Source organism: Notolepis coatsorum (assembly GCF_963971535.1).
Source record: "Notolepis coatsorum genome assembly, chromosome: 4".
NCBI classification, from domain to species: Eukaryota; Metazoa; Chordata; class Actinopteri; order Aulopiformes; family Paralepididae; genus Notolepis; species Notolepis coatsorum.
The window spans coordinates 193,118,289-193,143,597 of NC_140168.1; the positions used below are offsets into that span (position 1 = coordinate 193,118,289).

A 25,309-nucleotide genomic window follows, 5' to 3' on the forward strand; every position below is an offset into this window, starting at 1 on the left:
GTCAGACATAATTTTACTTTCTACTTTTACCGCGTTTACCGTTTGTCGAAGGCTAGGTAGTTGACTGACAGTGTAAGCCTCTAAGTACTGAGGTGTCTGTCGTCTGCGCCACGGGCGTTCTAGGTTAGGAGGATCGTTTCGTGGAGTGTTCATCATAGGCCATTTCGATATTAATAACACTATATTAATATTACACTAGTTACCCTCCGGCTCGAAGGACCAATTGTAACTGAGGGGTACAATTCCCTGACTGTATTGTTAGATATGATATTTAATACCACTACCTCATGTACTTTAACTTCTGGCCACCCAGTACAAGATATAAGTATGATGAACACTTTCCCACCTGATGAAACGAACCAACACAAATGTACCAAATCGAAAGTTTAATACAGCAAAGGGTGTATACAACGATCACTTAATTACATTTATGATTTGAAATATGGAATATGCACTTTTATGGCAAATGAGTATTCGTAGGTAAATCAACATTGAATGTCCAATCTCTGGTTGCGCAGGGAGTAAGTATACAACCTGGAATATTTAGGAAACGATAGCGATGGTACTTAAATGATTATAGCTGGATACACTAAGGGGGGGGGGGGGTCCCGCTGGTTGTAAGACAGTAGGAGGAGGGGGTTAGAGAAGCCGCTGGCGGTATCCCATCTGGCCGACGGTGTCTTGGGAGAATCCAAAGTCTTGGACACGGTGCCCACAGAACCTCGGGCCGCAGACGAATACAGCTGGACCCTCTGTGGAACGGTATCTGCCGGTCCACAACGGAGAGACGTGAGGCGACCTCACGTGTAGAGCGCCGTCTCACCTGGAGTCCTCTCCGGGGGGTAATTCCAACACTCAGCAGTGTTGGCCTTTATCCATGGAATAATCAAAGCACACAAAGCATAATCCAAGCCGTGGAAGGCTCGCCGTCGTCTGGGTAGAGTAATCCAATATACAGGTCCAGTCGCTCTTGGCCCGGAGCTCCTCGGATGCAATCACCACTAGGGTTCTGACCAGCCTGGTTAAGCGTCCAGATAACGTCAGGAACGATGGGGGTGCTGATAACTGTAGAACTCTAACCGAACGATGCACCATACATAAATAGACTATTATTAGCTTAATAGAATACGTCCAACTCGACGGTATGGTGCCAAACTATGACCATTCAACTATTAATCTACACGATATCTCAATGCCTATTCTGGGCCAAGTAGGCCTTACTACACCGCACGTGCGTCGTGGGGAGGCTTTTGCGTCTGTCACTCTGTTGGAGGGTAAAGAACTGGACTAAAAAGAAAGTTCTACTTTACGAGCGCCATATATATATGCGCTATGAACAAATAGTACCACACGTATTTCGCCCGACATATTACTGCGCGGAACCGGGGGTTTGCCTCGACATGTTAGGCGGCACGATTGAACTTGGACCTAGGGGTATGGCAACCTGGCGCCAGGTTCTCGTCCAATGGTAGAATGAAACTATTATGGGCTGTTTAGTAGAAACGGGGATATTCAATGCATATTGTACAAGGAATATACAGGGGATATCAAACGATATACAAATACAATTAAATATATATATATAAATAAATATACATATTCGGTTTAATCTGATCCTTCACAACATATACATATATACAATATACAATCCAGAGTAGAAAAGTAACTGAGTTACAATACAATACAGTACAATGCAGAAATGGGATGAGGTACAATTTAGGTACAATTTACAGTAAGGTGTAATGAGGTATGAGTTGTAGTGCAAATTCTTTACCAATAAATATAAAGTGTGTTAAGTGTCTAAAGTGGGTGCTGCAGTGAGTTGTTTGTTTAAAGTGAGTGTGTGCGTGTGGATGACTGTGCTGTGAGTGTATTTGATGGTTGTTACATAGTGTTATTGTCATTTAGCATCCTGATGGCCTGAGGATAGAAGCTTCTTCTGAGTATCTCTGTGCTTGCCATGAGACTCCGGTATCGCTTGCCTGACTGCAGCAGTTCAAAGAGGCAGTTGTTTGGGTGGCTGGAGTCTTTGATTATTCTCTTAGCCTTACCCATGCACCGCTTGTTGTAAATGTCTTGGAGAGTGGGAAGCCCACCTCCAATTGTGCGTTCGGGTGAACGGGCCACTCTCTGTAGTCTGCTACGGTCGTGTGCGGTGCTATCCCCAAACCAGGAGGTGATATTGCCAGTCAGGATGCTCTCTATTGTGCATGAGTAGAAGTTCTTAAGGATCTTCTGACTCACTTGGAACTTCCTTAGGCGCCTAAGGAAGTAGAGGCGTTGCCGTGCCTTCTTGATAACACTGTCAATGTGTGTGGTCCATGTCAAGTCCTCGGATATGTGGACTCCGAGGTACTTAAAACTGTTCACTCTCTCAACCGGTGCCCCGTCGATGCTGAGGGGGCTGTAGTCCCTGACCCCCGACCTCCTAAAGTCCACAATCATCTCTTTTGTTTTGCTGACGTTCAGGGAGAGGCAGTTCTCCTGACACCACTGCGACAGATTCTTTACCTCTTCCAGGTAGGTTCTCTCATCATTGGCAGAGATCAGGCCCACCACTACTGTGTTGTCAGCAAATTTGATGATTGTGTTGTTGTTCCACTGTGCCACACAGTCGTGTGTGTATAGCGAGTAGAGGAGGGGACTCAGAACACAGCCCTGGGGGGGCCCCTATGTTGAGCGTGATGGATGAGGAGGTGCAGTTGCCTGCTCTCACCACGATTACAAACATCACAAAACAAACTGGTCAGACTACTACTTTACCTTACTCCTAGAACCCACCTCACCCCTGCCCACTTTGACTACCTAGGATGGCTTAGAGTAGACGACAGAGTAGAGCAACTTGCAATTGGCCTAGTCTACAAGATACACTACACCACACAGGTACCCATGTACATGTCGAAATACTTCCCAAAGGTCAGTGAATACCATGCCCACAACACCAGAGGGAGTTCCACAAATCATGTGCAACCCAGATTCGGCACAAACAAGGGACTAAAAACTTTTCGCAATTATGCCACAACAACGTGGAACGGCCTACCCACAGCCGTAAAAAGATGTGAATCCCTACCCACATTCAAAACCACTCTTAAAGAGCACCTACGGGAGGCTGCAATTCTAAACTGGCCACCGTAAATGTCCAAACCCCCCCACCCCCTCCTAATGTATATATTCTCTCCCCACCGTATGTATATTTGTACGTATATATGTATATATATATATGTAAAGACACCCCCCTCCCCTCCCATTTGTCCCCTATCCTGTGTTCCCCCCCCACCCATTTGACCTATCAAATGGGACCCCCCCCCCCCCTTTTTAACTATATAGGACTCCTCCCGACACATTCTAGGTCTCTACCTGGGTCATTTCAGTTGATCACCTGGGGCGAGAGCCAATCTACATTTGAACACGAGAATCAGCTGAGGATGATGTGGAGCTGAAAGACAATGCAAATAGCTAGCGAGGTCTCTGACCACACCTAGAGACTCAACTTAAAGTATAGTATGAATGCAATGTTTTAAAATGAACATATCCTTGTTCATTTATTTAACATGAATTAGACACAGGTCACGTGATGATATTGCAGTTATGAAAGGCTACCTATTTCCCATACTAACAGAATAACTAACCAGTTGTTTTCATCATCTCTCTTTTCAAGAAGGCACACGAATTAGAGATATGATTTCTGATTTAAACCAGACAAAGTAGAAGTGCCCAAGATGAAAGATTAATGATGAAAACAACTTAACTTGCATGCTATACTCCTTCTATTCTCTGCTTATAACCACTACATCCTTGCTATTTCAAGTACTTTCCATAACTGCAAATATCAAACCACCAGGTAGGTACACAATGATTATCAACATGTACAAGGTGTACATTTACATTGGTCATTTTTAGCTGACGCTTTTATCCAAATCGACTTACAGGTTCTGTGCGACAGGTCACCAGGAAGGGCACAACTCTATCAGCTGAGTAACAATGTTCATCAAAGTGTTGAGTGCTACAGTGTAGGTTAGTTATTAGGACAAGTGCATGACAATAAGGTTAGTTAGGGTTAGATGAGAAAACGAATAATTGTTTTTCATGCAAAAATAACCGGCTGCCTAGAATTTTATTTCCCCCCCCATGCTAATATGATGAGCCACACTGAGATGTGAAGAACGCCAGAGAAGTCATGGCGAGGTAAGTATCCTGAAGCACACCCATCGTACGCGGCCTGAGGTAAGATCGGCTTCAATTTGACATCACAGATTATAAAGATAAAATACAAGTTTTGTCTGATTCCATGCAAAGATCAGATCCAGATGATATAAAATGCATGATGGTGTTACAATGAATTGAGTTAACCCTAAATGATTTTCCTCTTTAGCAGAAAGGCGATGAATCATTTATGTAAGGGATTATCTAAGGCAGGTTTTTATCATCCTCAGATCATATTGGTGAGAGGACATGACGAGTGAGAAGGAGTGACTCGTGATTGACCTGAACCACGAATGACGGCGGGACCAGGCAAAGAGGAACACAACCCAGAGACCAGAGCGACCCACAACAGCAGAGGACCACGAAAGACACCGCCAAGGAGCTGCGGACACAACCAGGGCGACGACAGCAACCGTGAGAGAGCCGCCATCCAACCCAGCCCACACGACACAGACGTCCCCAAGGAAGGGGAGCACAGACAGGAAGGACGACATGCGGCCTCACCCCGGCGACCCACGGCAGACCAAACCCATCACCTGCAGAAGGGAACTAGAGCCCCGACCATCAAGGTGGATTCCGATGATAAGATTGTCATCCGTGTGCGAGAGAACGTCCTGCTGACTGGCCGCTACACCGGCAAACCCTCGCCCTCCATCAAGTGGTACCGCAAAGACAAGGAGTGGATGGCGACCTGAACACACAAGAAACGCCTAACCACTTGCAGTAAAACAGGCCTAGCACATATTGTCCACATTGTTATTTTTTTCTTTTTAGATTACTGTCGTACTGTCTGGCGCTGCCACACGACAGACTCACAGAAACATCGACTGAATGTACGATACATTCAACACACAACAGACCACCACAGAAGGACACACCCCTGGCAGAGAACAGCGTGTCAACAGCGAAGCGACATCTGTCAGATTCATGCCTTCACAAACAAGAACTGTGTCACAAATTGCATATGTATCTGGAAAATTATGAACTAAGAATGTGATTTAGTATTACTATGTTTGTAATGTACGACCATGATTTTAGCTCCCATTGATATTATCATGAAGACACATAGTTAACACTTAAATGTCTGATTCACGATGAGAATGACTGGAGATAAGTGCCAGGCCTAGATTGGTGCACAGCTATAGCTTCTAATGATTATGTTGTTTGTTGTTTGATATCAGAGTTGAGGACCACTCACTGATATAGGTATTTGAGTGGTTAAATCAGACCATTATTAATAAAAGAAAAGGGTGATATCTATTCCCACATCTCTGATATCAAAATAACACACAGACCTTAGTCCAGTCAATCATGTCATGAATCACGTATGTAAATATTTCTATTTTAAACTGTTATGCCAACCACCAGATTAAGGATTTGAATTGATTTTCATTCAATAATCCGGTAAACCAACAGATCACATTGGCCAAAATGTTCATTCTTTTAATTGTTTTCTATTCATTCATTATCCGATAACCGATGGATTACAGCGATCTCATTCTTTTACCATGTGAGGTTTTGCCCGCTGCTCACCACCTTTTCTCTGTTTCTTTAAAGCCTACTGTTAGAAATTCCCTTCTCACTCACTCTCTCTAGCCCCCACCCTCTCGTTCTTTACTCTCGTTTACTCTCAGTGGCCACACCTGGACTATTATCAATTACCTCTCGCACCTGTGGTGGCAGGCTAATTAGTTCCCCTGTGGGCTTTAAATACCAGGGCTCTTCCCCTCGTTTCGGCGTGGGGTCGTGTTGTATTCATGCTGAGTCATTTCCTCTAACATCTAGACTCTTTCGGGAGATCCTCTGGTCTACCAATGCTGTAAGATGGATCTCTCCAGCCTTGAGATGTTTGCTCCAGCCTTCGTCTGCTGTCGCCGTAGCCTGTGGAGGAGACTGTTCTGCGCTCCCTGTAACTTCCACGGGAGGCACCCCAGCGCTCCACTGCAGACCCCAGCGCAGCTGTTCGTCCTGACGCACATCTAGACCAACGCGCATCTCCCGGACCCTCGGGCTTGGCACGCTCTCCAGTCACCAGCGCGCAACGCGCATCTTCAAGGGCTTTGGCCACCTGTCGCCGTTTGCCTGGAGGGAGACATTGTACTGCGCTCTCTAATTCTCTACGGGAGGTATTCCAGTGTTCCACTCCAGACCAGCGCGCCAGATGCGCTCAAGCCTTCGCCACCTGCCGCCGTTTGCCTGGAGGGAGACACTGTACTGCGCTCTCTAATCCTCTACGGGAGGTATTCCAGTGTTCCACTTCAGACCTTCGAGCTTGGCACGCTCCTCCGTACCAGCGCACAGACGCGCATCTTCCAGACCTTCGAGCTTGGCACGCTCCTCTGTACCAGCGCACTGACGCGCATCTTCCAGACCTTCGAGCTTGGCACGCTCCTCCGTACCAGCGCACAGACGCGCATCTTCCAGACCTTCGAGCTTGGCACGCTCCCCAGACCTCAGCGCGCCGACGCGCATCTTCCAGACCTTCGTGCTTGGCACACTCCTCCTCGCAGACGCACCCCGAGGCGTCTCTCGGTTCCGACGCGCACACCAAGGTGTGGCGCGCACTCTGTTCCTCGGCTCCGACAGCGGCTACCCGGTGGACGACACCCTCGCCACCGCCACTGTTCCGACGCGCACACCAAGGTGTGGCGCGCACTCTGTTCCTCGGCTCCGACAGTCGGCTACCCGGTGGACGACACCCTCGCCACCGCCACTGTTCCAGCTCTCTGTTCCGACGCGCACACCAAGGTGTGGCGCGCACTCTGTTCCTCGGCTCCGACAGTCGGCTACCCGGTGGACGACACCCTCGCCACCGCCACTGTTCCAGCTCTCTGTTCCGACGCGCACACCAAGGTGTGGCGCGCACTCTGTTCCTCGGCTCCGACAGTCGGCTACCCGGTGGACGACACCCTCGCCACCGCCACTGTTCCAGCACTCTGTCCCTCGGCTCGGACAGCCAGCCACCCGGTGGCGATGCCCTCGTTCCCGCTGCTGTCCCTGTACCTTTACGCATACGCCTGGGTGAGTTTTGATTGTGATGTCACTCACTCAGCGTAGTGCCCTTGCCCCCGTTCCCGCTGCTGTCCCTGTACCTTTACGCATACGCCTGGGTGAGTTTTGATTGTGATGTCACTCACTCAGCGTAGTGCCCTTGCCCCCGTTCCCGCTGCTGTTCCCTGTACCTTTACGCATACGCCTGGGTGAGTTTTGATTGTGATGTCACTCACTCAGCGTAGTGCCCTTGCCCCCATTCCCGCTGCTGTCCCTGTACCTTTACGCATACGCCTGGGTGAGTTTTGATTGTGATGTCACTCACTCAGCGTAATGCCTCTTGCCCCCGTTCCCGCTGCTGTTCCTGTACCATTACGCATACGCCTGGGTGAGTTTTGATTGTGATGTCACTCACCCAGCGTATTGCCTCCTTTAGTTCTCACTTAGTTATTAGTTTGGACATTTCATCTCCCACTCTGTTTTGTTTCTCTCGTGGATATTATTTTGGACATTTCATCTCCCACTGTGTGTTTGTTCACACGAAGATAGTATTTACTTTGTTACTTTGTTATTTGGACTGTTCTGCATCTGCTCTGTTTTGTTCCCTTTGAATATTAACCCTCTCCTCTGTTCTGCAGAGCGGCCCAGATGTTTTCCCACCAGTCCCCAGTTCCTCCCTGTCCCCAGCCCGCCTCCGCGGTCCTCTGTCCCCAGTTCCTCCCTGTTCCCCAGCCCGCCTCCGCGGGCCTCAGTCCCCTCTGTTCCCTAGTTCTCCCCTTTCTAGTTCCACCTAGTTCCTGGTCCCAAGTTCTCCCCTTCTAGTTCCACCTAGTCCCTAGTCCTCTATCCCTAGTTCTCCTAGTCCCTAGTCCTCTTTCCCTAGTTCTCCTAGTCTCTAGTTCCTCTGTTCCCTAGGCGTTCCCTTAACCTTCCCTTAGGCGTTCCCTTACCTTCCCATAGTGTTCCCTTTTCCTGCCCGCCTCTTTAAGGCACTTTACCTTCCCCTCTTGTGTTATTCCAGTGTTTTGTGTTTTCTCCCTTAAAGGGACAGTGCCCTTTTTCCCTGTTCTAAATAAATATCTGTTTCTTGGCAAACCATCATACCTGTCTTGTGTTGTGCGATTGGGGTCGGTTACAAACCATAACAGTACGACCCCACCAAGTCTACGACCCCAGCCAGCACAGACTGTGTATGTTGAGTTTGCCTTTTTTTTTCTTGTCCCCTCTAGCTCCCCTGTTAGCCCTGTTAGCCCAGTTTAGCTTCCTTGTTAGTCCTGTTTAGCTCCCTTGTTAGCCTGTTACTCCCCTGTTTAGCTTGTTAGTCTCCCCGGTTAGCTCCCCTTTTTGCTTCCCGTTTTGCCCTGTTTGACCCCCCTGTAGCTAGCCATGCCCTGGCAGCTAACCCAGTCCCTCAGCAGAGCCCCTGTCTGCTAGCTTAGCCCCGGCTGCTAGCACAGCCTCTATGTTTATGCAGCCCTTGCTGCTGGCATAGGCCCTGTAGCTAGCCATGCCCTGGCGGCTAACCCAGTTTCCCTCTGCATGGCCCCGGTCTGCTAGCTTGGCCCCGGCTGTTAGCACAGCCTCTATGTTAATGCAGCCTTGCAGCTGGCATAGGCCCTGTAGCTAGCCAGGCCCAAGCAGCTAACCCGGTCCCTCTGCATGGCCTCCACTTTTTTGTGTAGTTTATCCCACTGCTAGGACTGCCCTTTCAGCTAGCAAGGTCAGTTTTTCTCACACAGCTAGGACTGTCCTTCCAGCTAGCTTGTGCTCTCATGCTGGTCCAGCCCTGTCTGCCAGCCTAGCTCCGGCAGCTAGCGCAGCCTCTATGTTGATGTAGCAGTACAGCTAGCATAGGCCCTGTAGCTATCAGTGCCCTGGCAGCTACCCTTTCCCTCTGCTAGCCTGGCTCCGGCAGCTTGCGCAGCCTCTATGTTGATGTAGCAGTACAGCTAGCATAGGCCCTGTAGCTATCAGTGCCCTGGCAGCTAACCTTCCCTCTGCTAGCCCTTTCCCGGTGCTTCCATGGTTACCCCTTAGCTACCCTGCTTGCCCCTCAGTTCCTCTAGACCAGTTGCTCTAGACCAGTTCTCTAGACCCAGTTCCTCTAGACCAGTTCCTCTAGACCAGTTCTCTAGACCAGTTCTCTAAACCAGTTCTCTAGACCAGTTCTCTTGCCCAGTTCGCTAGACTAGTTCTCTAGACCCAGTTCCTCTAGACCAGTTGCCCCTCTGCTACCCTAGTTACCCCTCGGCGACCCTGTTTCTTTTGCTAGCCCCACTCTTGTGGTGGCTTCCCCTGCTGGCTTGGCCAGTACCTCTTGTTTTGCCCCCTGCCACTCTGTCTGTATTTGTTTTGGGTCGCCGGGTGGCTCCCGTTGAGGGGGGGGTACTGTGAGGTTTTGCCCGCTGCTCACCACCTTTTCTCTGTTTCTTTAAAGCCTACTGTTAGAAATTCCCTTCTCACTCACTCTCTCTAGCCCCCACCCTCTCGTTCTTTACTCTTGTTTACTCTCAGTGGCCACACCTGGACTATTATCAATTACCTCTCGCACCTGTGGTGGCAGGCTAATTAGTTCCCCTGTGGGCTTTAAATACCAGGGCTCTTCCCCTCGTTTCGGCGTGGGGTCGTGTTGTATTCATGCTGAGTCATTTCCTCTAACATCTAGACTCTTTCGGGAGATCCTCTGGTCTACCAATGCTGTAAGATGGATCTCTCCAGCCTTGAGATGTTTGCTCCAGCCTTCGTCTGCTGTCGCCGTAGCCTGTGGAGGAGACTGTTCTGCGCTCCCTGTAACTTCCACGGGAGGCACCCCAGCGCTCCACTGCAGACCCCAGCGCAGCTGTTCGTCCTGACGCACATCTAGACCAACGCGCATCTCCCGGACCCTCGGGCTTGGCACGCTCTCCAGTCACCAGCGCGCAACGCGCATCTTCAAGGGCTTTGGCCACCTGTCGCCGTTTGCCTGGAGGGAGACATTGTACTGCGCTCTCTAATTCTCTACGGGAGGTATTCCAGTGTTCCACTCCAGACCAGCGCGCCAGATGCGCTCAAGCCTTCGCCACCTGCCGCCGTTTGCCTGGAGGGAGACACTGTACTGCGCTCTCTAATCCTCTACGGGAGGTATTCCAGTGTTCCACTTCAGACCTTCGAGCTTGGCACGCTCCTCCGTACCAGCGCACAGACGCGCATCTTCCAGACCTTCGAGCTTGGCACGCTCCTCCGTACCAGCGCACTGACGCGCATCTTCCAGACCTTCGAGCTTGGCACGCTCCTCCGTACCAGCGCACAGACGCGCATCTTCCAGACCTTCGAGCTTGGCACGCTCCCCAGACCTCAGCGCGCCGACGCGCATCTTCCAGACCTTCGTGCTTGGCACACTCCTCCTCGCAGACGCACCCCGAGGCGTCTCTCGGTTCCGACGCGCACACCAAGGTGTGGCGCGCACTCTGTTCCTCGGCTCCGACAGCGGCTACCCGGTGGACGACACCCTCGCCACCGCCACTGTTCCGACGCGCACACCAAGGTGTGGCGCGCACTCTGTTCCTCGGCTCCGACAGTCGGCTACCCGGTGGACGACACCCTCGCCACCGCCACTGTTCCAGCTCTCTGTTCCGACGCGCACACCAAGGTGTGGCGCGCACTCTGTTCCTCGGCTCCGACAGTCGGCTACCCGGTGGACGACACCCTCGCCACCGCCACTGTTCCAGCTCTCTGTTCCGACGCGCACACCAAGGTGTGGCGCGCACTCTGTTCCTCGGCTCCGACAGTCGGCTACCCGGTGGACGACACCCTCGCCACCGCCACTGTTCCAGCACTCTGTCCCTCGGCTCGGACAGCCAGCCACCCGGTGGCGATGCCCTCGTTCCCGCTGCTGTCCCTGTACCTTTACGCATACGCCTGGGTGAGTTTTGATTGTGATGTCACTCACTCAGCGTAGTGCCCTTGCCCCCGTTCCCGCTGCTGTCCCTGTACCTTTACGCATACGCCTGGGTGAGTTTTGATTGTGATGTCACTCACTCAGCGTAGTGCCCTTGCCCCCGTTCCCGCTGCTGTTCCCTGTACCTTTACGCATACGCCTGGGTGAGTTTTGATTGTGATGTCACTCACTCAGCGTAGTGCCCTTGCCCCCGTTCCCGCTGCTGTCCCTGTACCTTTACGCATACGCCTGGGTGAGTTTTGATTGTGATGTCACTCACTCAGCGTAATGCCTCTTGCCCCCGTTCCCGCTGCTGTTCCTGTACCATTACGCATACGCCTGGGTGAGTTTTGATTGTGATGTCACTCACCCAGCGTATTGCCTCCTTTAGTTCTCACTTAGTTATTAGTTTGGACATTTCATCTCCCACTCTGTTTTGTTTCTCTCGTGGATATTATTTTGGACATTTCATCTCCCACTGTGTGTTTGTTCACACGAAGATAGTATTTACTTTGTTACTTTGTTATTTGGACTGTTCTGCATCTGCTCTGTTTTGTTCCCTTTGAATATTAACCCTCTCCTCTGTTCTGCAGAGCGGCCCAGATGTTTTCCCACCAGTCCCCAGTTCCTCCCTGTCCCCAGCCCGCCTCCGCGGTCCTCTGTCCCCAGTTCCTCCCTGTTCCCCAGCCCGCCTCCGGGGGCCTCAGTCCCCTCTGTTCCCTAGTTCTCCCCTTTCTAGTTCCACCTAGTTCCTGGTCCCAAGTTCTCCCCTTCTAGTTCCACCTAGTCCCTAGTCCTCTATCCCTAGTTCTCCTAGTCCCTAGTCCTCTTTCCCTAGTTCTCCTAGTCTCTAGTTCCTCTGTTCCCTAGGCGTTCCCTTAACCTTCCCTTAGGCGTTCCCTTACCTTCCCATAGTGTTCCCTTTTCCTGCCCGCCTCTTTAAGGCACTTTACCTTCCCCTCTTGTGTTATTCCAGTGTTTTGTGTTTTCTCCCTTAAAGGGACAGTGCCCTTTTTCCCTGTTCTAAATAAATATCTGTTTCTTGGCAAACCATCATACCTGTCTTGTGTTGTGCGATTGGGGTCGGTTACAAACCATAACATACCATGTCTATTCACTTTTCAATATTTTGCTTGTTCCAAATAATCCTGGTATATTATATATTAATCTCACCCACATTATGAAGAGAAAAACGGACTAACTGTGGAATAATATATTGATTCCCTAACTCTCATGTAAAGACACCCCCCTCCCCTCCCCTTTGTCCCCTATCCTGGGTCCCCCCCCCTTTTTAGCTATATAGGACTCCTCCCGACAGCATTCTAGGTCTCTACCTGGGTCATTTCAGCTGATCACCTGGGGCGAGAGCCTCAGCCATTCTCTCTCTAAATACTATGTGTATATTTCTATCTGTCTGGTTAATAAACCTTGTTATTAACTGGGCCTCGGTTGACTGAGAACATTCTTCAGGATATCCACAATATCCCACACCATCATATGTATATATTCTCTGTTAGGATCTATCTATGGGTAACAGTACTGTATATTTGCATATCGTATATATCACAAATGTAACAGTACTATATACCTGTATGTCATGTATGTCCCTATGCCATAAATGTCATGATGTCATGTATGTTGTGTATGTCATAAATGTCACTATGAATTGAAAATGGGGGACCCTGATGTAAACAAGACAAACGTCTTTCTCTGGTCTGCATCACCTTAACAATTGTGTGTATTGAGCCGTACTGTATTGTACCCATTCTGCAATCTGTTAAATAAAGTTGTCATTCATTCATTCATTCATTCATTCATTCATTCATTCATTCATTCATTCATTCATTCATTCATTCATTCATTCATTCATTCATTCATTCATTCATTCATTCATTCATTCAATGTTCATCAAACAGCGTTGAAACTTGGGTGCTGCAGTGTTGAGTGCATAGTAGTAAAGACACATTAGTATAGTAGGTAGTAATACAGGCAAGGAAGATTATTTAGTGGCAAAGTGCATGATAGTTATAGACATTGCTGGTATGGATAGACATTTACATTTAGCTGACAATTTTATCCAACGCAATTTACAATTTCTGTACGACAGGTACAACGAAGGGTACAACTCTTACAGCAGAGTAACAATGTTCATCAAACAGTGTTGAAACTTGGGTGCTGCGGTGTTGAGTGCATAGTAGTAAAGACACATTAGTATATTAGGTAGTAATATAGGCAAGGAAGAGTAATTGGTGGCAAAGTGCATGATAGTTATAGACATTGCCGATAGTGGATAGATAGAAGGGCATTGGAGGTAAAGAGAGCGGTGGCAGATGTGACTCACCGAAGTCACTGGGGCAGAAGTTGGACTGGAGAGTGCCAGCCCTCTTACAGGCCTGTGTACACAGTGGGTTCAGTGGTAAAGCTGTTGAGAGAGCACACACACACACAGGGTATGAACACAAAATGGTGACGATTACGGAACACGACAAACGGAGATCAGAAATGATCCCACTCACGTTTCTTGCTGACAAGCGGCTTCCTCGTCACCGTCTTGCCTGGTCCAGGCTTAGCCGTCACTTTAGGCTTCATCTTGGGTTTGGGCGTGGGCTTAGCTCCAGGCTTAGGCTTAACCCCGGTCTTAGGCGTCGGCTTCACCGGCTTGGGTTTGGGAGTGGGCTTGACCTTAGGTTTAGGCTTAGGCTTAGGGGTCGGCTTAGTCTTGATGGCAGGTTTCCGCGTCGGTTTAAACTTAGGCTTGTGCGTGGGTTTAGGTTTGCGCGTCGGTCTGGCCGCGGGTTTAGCCGGTCTGGGTTTTGGAGTGGACCTGGCCACGGTGGGCCTGGAGGTGGGTCTGCTGGGCGGGGGCTTGGGGGCTTTCAGGGTGGGTTTGGGTCGGAGGCTCGGCCTGGGTTTGGAGGTGGGCTTCGCCGTGGGTCTCTGGGGCGCGGCGCCGACGCTGGACCCATGGGTGATGTCACCCCCGGCGGTGGCCGCTCGTGACCCCCGGGGGACGCTGGAGTAGAACGCCATGAAGCCGTCCGAGGTCACGCTGAGGTCAGACACGAACTGGACCAGCAGCTCATTGCTTTTGGTCACGATGGTTCTGTAGGAGGGGAGACAAGGTAAGAAAAGGGGGGAGGGGGGGGGGGGACCAGTCGGATTGCAGGAAGGGAGGGGTGTGAGGATTTATCTATCTACTTAGATTAGATTAGATTCAAATGTATTGTCATACAACAGCATAAGTACAGTACAACGAAAAGAAGTTTGGCAACCAAACAGGTGTATAAGTAGGTATATAGAAGGATTATATGCAGGTATATTCAGACAGATATGGATATATATGGTAAATATAAATATATAAACGTATATATACCGTATATACAGCACAATTGTACATGTTATCATACAGAGGTATATGGTAGACTATAGTATGAGGTACATGTTATCATACAGAGGTATATAGTAGACTATAGTATGAGGTAGCGCATGTTCTTTTCTTTCTTTCTTTCTTTCTTTTCTCGACGGATTTAATTTGATGAAGAGGTGGCATTTAGACCAGTGTGCTATGCTGTTGCCATGGGAACAGCGAGCATGACTAGGCCTCTCACCCTGGAACCCTGTTCCCGCAGTACTTCCCGATGCGCCGTGAGTCATCCCTCTCTCCCCCGTTGAAGAACGCCACGTAGTCATAGCGACAGTACATGTCTGCCTCCAGATCCAGCTTCTGAAACTTCACCTCGATCACCTGGGACGGTAATCATGGTAGACAGTGACACAGGCACACATGCACAAAGTTACATAATACTATATACATTTCAGGTAAAGAAATATATTTTTGTTATCCACTTTTTTCTCCTTATTTTCAATTGTTCTCCCATCCCAATTTCGTGTTTCCAATTCTCCCCTCCCCTGTCTTGAACGTTGCTCGCATATGCCCCCCACTGGTCAGTTGTAGGGAGGATAGAAGCCTTGCATCACGTGTCCCCTCCGGTACACGAGGAGGCAGCCTGTCACATCTTTTCACCTGCCAGCGCGGACTCTCATTGGCGAGGTGTAACGTGTGGGAGGCTCACACTACCCCCGTAATTTCCTGTCTCTGCTGTGCAGGCGTACCCCAACCGACCTGTAGGAGTCGCTGTCCACAACGTCCAGATTACCACCCATCGACTTCCACCTGCTGACTCTGCCAATTGAGCCAGTATGACGGCCGGCCCAAGCCGGAGGCAACGACAGCCAGATTTGAACTCGGTGTCTCTTGCAATGGTGACGAGTGCAATGTCCGCTGCGCCACCCAGCCGCCCAGGTAAAGAAATATTTGAAATTCCTTTCCTTAAACAGAACACACCAACATTTGGGGAAATTAGCTTATTGTCTTAGAGAGAGACAAGAATATAGATACCAGTTTCCTCTCTGTGCGTTCAGTAGAAAGCTATCTGGCTGCACGTTAGCCTAGCTTAGCACAATTAATTGAAAGCGACATGGCCGGTTAGCCTAGGCATTGTCCAACTAACACTTCTCCTGAAGGCTAACCGGCCATGTCCGCTTCCATTCATTGTGCTAAGCTAAGCTAACGTCCAGCCAGATAGCTTTCTACTGAACGCACAGAGAGGAAACTGGTATCTATCTTCTTGTCTCTCTCTGGAGAAGGCGGTAAACTAATTTCCCAAAATGTTGGCGTGTTCCTTTAAAGGTAGCATCTGTAATGGCATCAAACAGCGACCTCTAGTCAAGAGAGCCCAGCTTGGTATCGCACTTTTACATATTTTGTTTTGGTCTGACGTGTGGGTTTAGGAACTTATTACAAGCAGGGCTTTTTTGGCTTGTTGTTTAATAGCATTAAAGATTCTACCTTTAACGTGAAGAATGCAAACTATTACATAGTATAAAAGTGATGATTAATCTGGTTAGTGTGTGCAACCTGATTATCTTACAGTATGATTGGTCTGTTATCTATCATTATACCCATGTGGTGTTTGCGCATTAGTGCGTTACACTGGACTAATCAACTTCTGGACACTTCTACGTGTAGAGCAGAGCCCCTGGAGCGGTTTTGAGCTTCAGTGCCTTGCTCAAGGGCACTTAAATGGTAAATGGTGCATTTTTATAAAGCGATTTTATCCAAAGCGCTTTACAATTTGTTCCTCACATCTTACCCATTCACTCAACACATTCACACACGGACGGCGGAGGTGACCATGCAAGGTGCCAACCTGCTCACGGGAACAATTACGGGTTAAGTTTCTTGCTCAAGGACACTTCGACATGCTGCCCGGGAGGAGCGTGAATCGAACTGCGAACCTCCGGATTACAAGACGACTGCTCTACCTCCGGAGTCACTGTTGCCCCCTTAAGGCAGAGATGGTGGGCACCGTAGATTTAAATAACAGCCACCCAGTTGCCAACTCACAGTACACCCTCCGGTCGGTGCTGGGGATTGAACCAGCGACCTTTCGGTTACTGGCCCGGCCTTTTCTTTTACCTCTGGGCCATCCTGCCAGCCCAGGATTCACATTATGGTCTTGTCTGTCCTGTGTCCTGGTGTCTCTGTGCAGTGTATGGCATTCAGGAGAATTCTGTTGCTAGGGCGACAGCTCAGGCCCAAGTGTATTTCCTGTCAGCTATTGATAACATATTGATAATAGCAAACACTGCTTCAAGAAATAAAACGTGGGCCCATTTAGATTAATTACGTTGTCCAGTTTGAAAAAGGCCTATATAATGAGTTTCTGTTGTCCATGTGGCCTGTCTGTCAGTATATACTAGGGGGCCGACTGAGCTGTCTGTCAGTATATACTAGGGGGCCGACTGAGCTGTCTGTCAGTATATACTGGGGGACCGACTGAGCTGTCTGTCAGTACATACTGGGGGGCCGACTGAGCTGTCTGTCAGTATATACTGGGGGACCGACTGAGCTGTCTGTCAGTACATACTGGGGGGCCGACTGAGCTGTCTGTCAGTACATACTGGGGGGCCGACTGAGCTGTCTGTCAGTATATACTAGGGGGCCGACTGTGAGCGGTTGACATTGCCAGGACAAATGCCTGTACATCTGATTGGTGAATAAAGTATCTCTGATACACTAATGTAACATGTAATGTTTAATGTCACATTTACTCCCTTAGCTGCCCCCTCCTGTTAAGCGCCTTGGGTCTCCTGAAAGGCGCTATATAAATTTAAGATATTATTATTATTATTATTATTATTATTATTATTATTATTATTATTATTATTATTATTATTATTATTATTATTATTATTATTATTATTATTATTTTTATTATTATTATTATTATTATTATTATTATTATTATTATTATTATTATTATTATTATTATTATTATTATTATTATTATTATTATTATTATTATTATACTTTAAACGTGAGCACTTAAAAAGGGGGACTACGCCGAAATTTAAGATAATGGTTGAAATTAGCAACTCTTTCTTGTGATGTCATCAAGTATAAAGTCTGAAGCTGCTCCAATGAATTGGGAAAGATTTCTTAGATGACACTGTGAGCACCCAGGGTTCATAGGTGCATTCTCCGTTTCAGGACTGAGAACACTACTATAGAACAGATGTGGTTCTTGTATAGTATAGTTTAGATATAGCAAGTATAGCATAAGGATATAGAGTAAAAACTGTATATTGTATAGTAGTGTATATAGGACCCAGCGCCTTAAATCCGTAGCTAACATTGTATTGCATTATCTCAGGACTTTAGCATGTCTATTTTATCATGCCTATTTTATGTCTAGTATTACCTGTTTATTATGTCTATTTTATTATTTAGTATTATTGCACAATCAAAGCGGGCATGGCCACCCGCATTTCACTGTATGCCCTGGTATGTATGTGACAAATAAACCTCTTGAATCTTGAATAGAATAAAACTCATTTGAATATAAAAACTAAAACAAACATTCCGTGGGTCCACAAAATCAGTCTCCCATTCATTGTCAATGGAGCAGCTCCAGACTTTATACCTGGTGACATCACAAGTTTGAGTCTTACTTCTCTGGCTCCTTTGGGAGAGAGTAGCTCATGTTCACAAATATTGATTGAACTTTTTTAGGCCACGGAAATATAATAATAATAATAATAATAATAATAATAATAATAATAATAATAATAATAATAATAATAATAATAATAATTATTATATAATAATAATAATAATAATACATTGTATTTGGTGGCGCCTTTCACGACACCCAATGTCACCTTACAGATCATAAAAACAAAGCAAGGCAGTTAAAAGTCGAGGTTAAAAACAAAACAAAACAACAGGAAGTATAAAACAGTGAAGTTGAAATAACAAAACAAACAAACAGCAGGGGGTGTAGAACAGTGACATAGGTTATAGTGAATATGCGAGTTTAAACAGATGGGTTTTCAGTTGTGATATAAATGATGATAGGGAGTCAGACTGTCGGACATGTGGGGGCAGGGAGTTCCAGAGTCTGAGAGCCGAGCAGCTGAAAGCTCGGGCACCCATGGTGCTGAGGCGTGAGCTGGGGATGTATAGGAGTCCAGTAGGGGATGAGCGGAGGGTGCGGGAGGGGGTGTATTCCTGGAGGAATTGAATTAACATATTAAAGTTTTTTTTTTTAGTGCTGTTCCCCTTTAACATTTTCCCATGGAATGCAAACTGAGTAAACTGGTTTCACCATGGGACCCAGTCACGTTTTAAAACATACTTGTAACTGAGGGGTTACAAAACCCTGACTGTATTAAAGATTGTGATAGATTAAACCACTGCTAGTTATGTACTTTAATTACTGGCCAGACAGTACATCAAATATAGATGGTGAACACCCACAAGAACACGGCATTGACAAGGAAATAGTATTTGAGGGTAATTTATTATTATTAGGCAACGTTAGGTTACAGAATGAGAATTAGGGTCGCGCTTGTATGGCGAAGAATATGCGTAAAGTCAGTCAAGAGCATGAGTCACTAAGAATAGCAGGAATCCTACGATGGGTCTAAGTTGACACCACCTGTCGTATAGTAGTAACTATATAGGGCAACACTGGTACCGACTGGAGACAATGGGTTCCCTCCGGGGGTGTAAGGCCTGGAGGGTAGAGGAATGTTCGGGTACTCCGTCTGATTCAATGAGGAATAAAGAGACTCCAGGTACAGGAGTCGGTCCTTGTAAACTCCCTTGATCAGCAGCAAAGTAATAATTGTAATCCAGATGCTCGACGGCATTGATGACAGCTAGCCAGCCCCGTCCACGAGGCAGGCCCGAGTTGTAATCCTCACGAGGTTGAATCCCAAACGATAGTGGAAATCAACGATGCTCTTCTCCGGGTACCACGTTCCAAATCAATATAATCCAACCAGTAATGGTCCTGCAATCGCCGACGCCGATTCTCCTGTGTACATGTCCAACGGTACACACGAACAAACTGGGTTGCACGATATACAATAAATGAACGACTATTTACTTCACATTAGATTAGGTCGAACTTGACGTTACTTCATTAAACTCTGACACTTTTACTATTCTATTCGCACATGTTCTAAACGCACGGTTGCTCACTTCAATGTTACCGAACTTGTCACACTGCTGCTTTAGACGAACTTGATGAACTACTGCTGGGCACACCTGCGCCGTATTTATACTTAAGTGATTATCTAGTTCCAAACCTAACCACTTTGGTCCTGAATCAATACACTGCCAAAGGCATGTTCTGACATGCCCCAAACTCGCCCCTTGCACCTGTCTGAGTGCGAGACTGCCTGGAGCCTAGGGCGCTATCCAATAAAGAGAGCGAATATTACTCTGGTTTGAACGTAGGTAAAGGGATATACCGTGTATATATAAATAATATACAAAGTATATAAAACAATAAATGTAGATTCTCAACTTTAATCTGGCCCTTCACAACAGCCGCCTCCTAATTAGTCCGCACCTAATTAGTTAAGGGAGACAGATTAATAGTCCAGTCAACTGCTCAATGTCTGTTGTGGGGAGTAGGGCAATCTACAAAGTCAGTGGGTCATGATCGTCATCAGGGGAGTCAGGGAGCCTCGGCAACTCTATCAGCCTCGCCACGGGTCGGGTGTAGGTCCGCCCCTGGACAATAACTTCTGCCGCTCTGACCTTTCCGTCGGCACCAGTGATCACTTTGCTTACGCGGCCGGCCGGCCACATAGCTCGGGGTAGTGACTGGTCCATGATCATAACGACTGTGTCCACTTTTAAGTTGTCCCTGTCCTTGACCCGCTTCCGACGGGCTGGAAGGGATGGTAGGGAGCTTAGGAGGAAGCGGGCCTGAGACTGGTTGATCTGTGCTTGGCTGTGTCTCCACATCCTCCGTCTGTTCCTCTTGTTCGGTCTGTACCCCGTCTGAGGAGGGGCCGGTTCCGGCCGCCCCATCAAGAAGTCGTTTGGGGTGCTGGGTTTGAGGTCAGCTACGTCGCTTGGAGCGCAGCTGAGGGGGGTGGAGTTCGGAACTCCCTCTTCTTGAGCCCACGGTTCTCTCACAGGCTTCTCGTCTAATGTCAATAGCCTCTCAACGGGCTGTACGAGAGAGTGGCCAGTGTCGCTCACCTTTGTGTGCAGGCAGCGTGTAGACGTGGGTTGACTGTCAAGTTCGTAGAGGGGGCCATGGAGCGTCCACCCCAGTCGGGTCTGAACCGCGACTGGGCATCCTTTAGGTCCGATGTGGGCCGCCTCGATTGGGACAAGGAGGTCCGCGTGGTCGGAGCCTATGAGCAGGGTCGGTGTGGCACCGTCGATGAGCGGTATAGGTAGTCTGCGTAGGTGCGCGTACTTCGCCATCAGCTGTGGGATGGGGTAGTTGTAGCTTGACAGGCCTATGTCATGGCCTGTAAATGCCTTAGTAATGCTGTACCGCTTCGCGGGCTGCCCGACCGCTGCTATCGTGAATGAGACGTTCTTGCCCTTTATGGTTTTCAGGTCTCGCTGAATAGTACGGATTGTCATTGTTTCTTTGGTACCCTGCAGGCCCAACTGGGCTGCGGCGGAAGCGAGGAGGAGAGACTTTTCAGACCCATCATCGAGGACGGCGTAAGTGTCCAGGACCTTGTCCTCGTAGCTCAGGAGCACTCTGACCACTTTGATGAGCACTCGGGGGCTCCCGCTATGCTTGGGGTCTACATGGAGCACTCCTGTTGGTCGGTTGCCTTGTTTGGCTAATCTTCGCTGGTGGGCCCCGCACAGTGATGCGCGGTGAGCGGCGCCCGCCTGGTCCGTCTCACGCCACTGATCCATTTCGGCGGGGTTCAGTGTCTTGTATTCGTCGCACTGTGCCAGCCAGTGTCCGCCGTCGCAGTAAGTACAGACGATCTCCCATTCCTCTCTGGCGGGGGAGTTGTAACTCGGCGGTGGTGGCGCCGACTCGGGGTAGTACGGGTGGTGCTGTGGGTCCCCGTGTCTGCTGCAGCAGTCAGGACACCAGGGGGTGGTTTCAGGACTGGTCTGTGGTGACACCGCCTCGGCCTGGTACATCACCGTGACGGGCCTACTTTGTTGTCCTGGCGGACGCTTGTTGCTGTCGTGCAGGACCTCCAGGTGGGCGCCGTCGCACTTGCTGCATCTTTTCTTTAGGCGGCACTCAGCTGCCATATGGCTGCGCGCGCAGCGGAAGCAGCGGCGGTTCGCTTTGATCCTCTGACTCACCTCGTCAGCGGTCAGCCTCTTGAAGGTGTCACATTGAGACAGCCAATGTTCATTTTCACAGTACTGACAGACAGCCTTCCACTTCTCCTTGACGTGGGTGTTGTGGCTCATCTGCCGTGGCTCAACCTCGGCTTGGTGCATAACTGTCACGGCCCGGCGGTTGTCGTTGAACCTTCTCGGTCCATCTCTAGGGTCAGAGCCACTCCACACGAATGTGTCCAATCGTAGACTGCTAACTTCCCTGGCGAGGAAGTCAGCTAGGTCTAGGAGGGATGGTTCTGGGCCGTTGGGGTCACTGTGGTCTCTCTGCCGCCGAAAACGCTCTTGACGGGCTGGAGGGAGCTTCTCCAGTATCCGCTCCATGTTAGAATTTGCATACAGTTCATGTCTCCCCTTCTCCTTTTGTGACCCCAGCATCCCCACGAGGGATTGTACCTTGATAGAGAGGTCATCTAGTGCTCTATTGTCTTTGGCTGGGGGGAGGCGGTCGATATCTCGTATTTCTTGGATCACGTAATCCCATATGTGTCCATAGCGCTGGTCGAGGGCCACCAGAGCCGCGGAGTATGGGGTGCTTGAGTTGGAATATGCCAGCGCTATGTTATGCGCTCTGGGCACCTTGAGATGCTTGAGGAGGATGGCATATTTGTACGACTCGTCGGGGACATCGGACATCATAGTCTCCAAACACATGCGTAATTCCGTGTACTGTGCTCTGTCCTCGCGCGTAAAGTCTGGGAACGTCGGTGCGCCAAGGTAAGATGTCATGGATGGCTGGGACACCGATGAGCGTAGGGGGAGAGGCCTCCTGGGCGAGTCTCCCCGTACGTGGGGTCGTGGGTTAGTGCTGGGTGGGTACCAGAGGCCGGGCCCCCAGGTGCTGCTTCTCGGTGCTGACTGTGTATTAAACTCAACCTTGGTTTGGGTCGGGGGTTCGTAACGCAGTGGCTCGGGGCTGGGGTCGGGGCTGTACTGGGCCTCCTGGTCCAAAGTAGGTTCATGCTGGTGGGCTTGATATCCCTCCTCTTCCTCCGCTAGGTCTTGGAGTCTTCTACTTAGTCTCTCGGCGACGTAGGCCGGTTCTTCCCGTTGGCTGGGTCCCGTATGGACCGGTCGGGGAGGGGGCTCGGCGACGTGAACAGGTTCTTCCTGCTGGCTGGGTCCCGTGTAGTCTGGTCGGGGAGAGGGCTCGGCGACGTGAACAGGTTCTTCCTGCTGGCTGGGTCCCGTGTAGATGTGTCGGGGAGGGGAAGGTGCCCTCGACCCGTGTCGTGATGATCTCCGGGAGCTCCGCGTGGAGGAGTGGGGGGTAGCCCACTGGATCAATTGTTCTATCATCTGCGGCTGCAGGCGGTCCCGCTCCGCTTCGCGCTGTGCATTGGCGGCGTCGCGCTGTGCATTGGCGCGGTCTCGTTCCGCCTCGCGCTGTGGATTGGCGGCGTCGCGCTGTGCATCGCCTTGCGCGTTGGTACGGTCTCGCTGAATGGTTTCTTCAGCCTGGAGGCGCCTCTCTTCCAGTCTGATGGTCATCGCTGTGTCGGCCTGGAGGCGACTCTCTTCTAGTCGGATGCGTTCTCGCTCGTTCTGTTGTTGCGCCTGGAGGCGTTCTCGTTCCACTGCAGAGTGTTCGCGCTCACTAAGTGTCTGTGCTTGGAGACGGTCTCTTTCGGTTGAAGCTGTCAGCGTGGCGATTAAGGCTTGCGCCAGTCTCTGGTCAGCCTCGCTGGGGGATGACACCGATGGAGGTGATCGGGCGTTGACAGGGCTTGGTGGAGACCTGTTCTCCTGGCGCGCTCCGCAGTCTATCTCTTGAGCGCGGTACTCTTCTCGTGGTTGCGCGCCGAGGGCTGTCTCGGGTACGCGCTCTTGGGTTGGTTGTGCACCGGGGTCTATCCCTGGAGCGCTTTCTTTATCCTGGAGCGCTCCGGGGTCTATCCCGGTGACGCTGTCTGGAGGTATAGTCACGTCATGTCCCGCTTGGTCCCCCCCGTGAGCTAAGTCAGTTTCGCTTGAACTCTCTGGGGTCTCTACTGGCAGGGCCGCCAAGTCGATAGGAGTGGGCATGCTTAAACTATCCGTTTTATCCGTATTTAACGTCCGTTTAGATAAGCTAGGGGGTAAAACGAAAGCGAAGGCCTCTAGATATGGAGGTGGCTGACGTTTGCGCGGCGGGCGTTCTAGCTTGGGGGAGCCGCTTGGAGAGTGTTCACCGCTGGCCATGTCAATATTAATATTATATTAAATATTACACTGATACCCTCCGGCTCGGAGGACCAATTGTAACTGAGGGGTTACAAAACCCTGACTGTATTAAAGATTGTGATAGATTAAACCACTGCTAGTTATGTACTTTAATTACTGGCCAGACAGTACATCAAATATAGATAGTGAACACCCACAAGAACACGGCATTGACAAGGAAATAGTATTTGAGGGTAATTTATTATTATTAGGCAACGTTAGGTTACAGAATGAGAATTAGGGTCGCGCTTGTATGGCGAAGAATATGCGTAAAGTCAGTCAAGAGCATGAGTCACTAAGAATAGCAGGAATCCTACGATGGGTCTAAGTTGACACCACCTGTCGTATAGTAGTAACTATATAGGGCAACACTGGTACCGACTGGAGACAATGGGTTCCCTCCGGGGTGTAAGGCCTGGAGGGTAGAGGAATGTTCGGGTACTCCGTCTGATTCAATGAGGAATAAAGAGACTCCAGGTACAGGAGTCGGTCCTTGTAAACTCCCTTGATCAGCAGCAAAGTAATAATTGTAATCCAGATGCTCGACGGCATTGATGACAGCTAGCCAGCCCCGTCCACGAGGCAGGCCCGAGTTGTAATCCTCACGAGGTTGAATCCCAAACGATAGTGGAAATCAACGATGCTCTTCTCCGGGTACCACGTTCCAAATCAATATAATCCAACCAGTAATGGTTCTGCAATCGCCGACGCCGATTCTCCTGTGTACATGTCCAACGGTACACACGAACAAACTGGGTTGCACGATATACAATAAATGAACGACTATTTACTTCACATTAGATTAGGTCGAACTTGACATTACTTCATTAAACTCTGACACTTTTACTATTCTATTCGCACATGTTCTAAACGCACGGTTGCTCACTTCAATGTTACCGAACTTGTCACACTGCTGCTTTAGACGAACTTGATGAACTACTGCTGGGCACACCTGCGCCATATTTATACTTAAGTGATTATCTAGTTCCAAACCTAACCACTTTGGTCCTGAATCAATACACTGCCAAAGGCATGTTCTGACATGCCCCAAACTCGCCCCTTGCACCTGTCTGAGTGCGAGACTGCCTGGAGCCTAGGGCGCTATCCAATAAAGAGAGCGAATATTACTCTGGTTTGAACGTAGGTAAAGGGATATACCGTGTATATATAAATAATATACAAAGTATATAAAACAATAAATGTAGATTCTCAACTTTAATCTGGCCCTTCACAACAATACTGGTAATCCCTTTTAAAAAGGAACACGCCAACATTATTGGAAATGCGCTTACCGTCATCTT

General features: G+C 49.2%; 1 protein-coding gene across 1 annotated transcript in view; it reads right to left on the reverse strand.

Annotated features, from left to right (window-relative positions):
• pcolceb (procollagen C-endopeptidase enhancer b) overlaps positions 1-25,309 on the reverse strand; it is a 112,938-nt gene that overhangs the window by 13,164 nt on the left and 74,465 nt on the right. The window contains exons 5-7 of the mRNA XM_084311793.1: positions 14,719-14,855; positions 13,627-14,213; positions 13,452-13,532 (exon numbers count right to left, since the gene is read on the reverse strand). Of these exons, the coding sequence (XP_084167919.1) occupies positions 13,452-13,532; positions 13,627-14,213; positions 14,719-14,855 (805 nt within the window). The remainder of the gene's footprint in view (positions 1-13,451; positions 13,533-13,626; positions 14,214-14,718; positions 14,856-25,309) is intronic.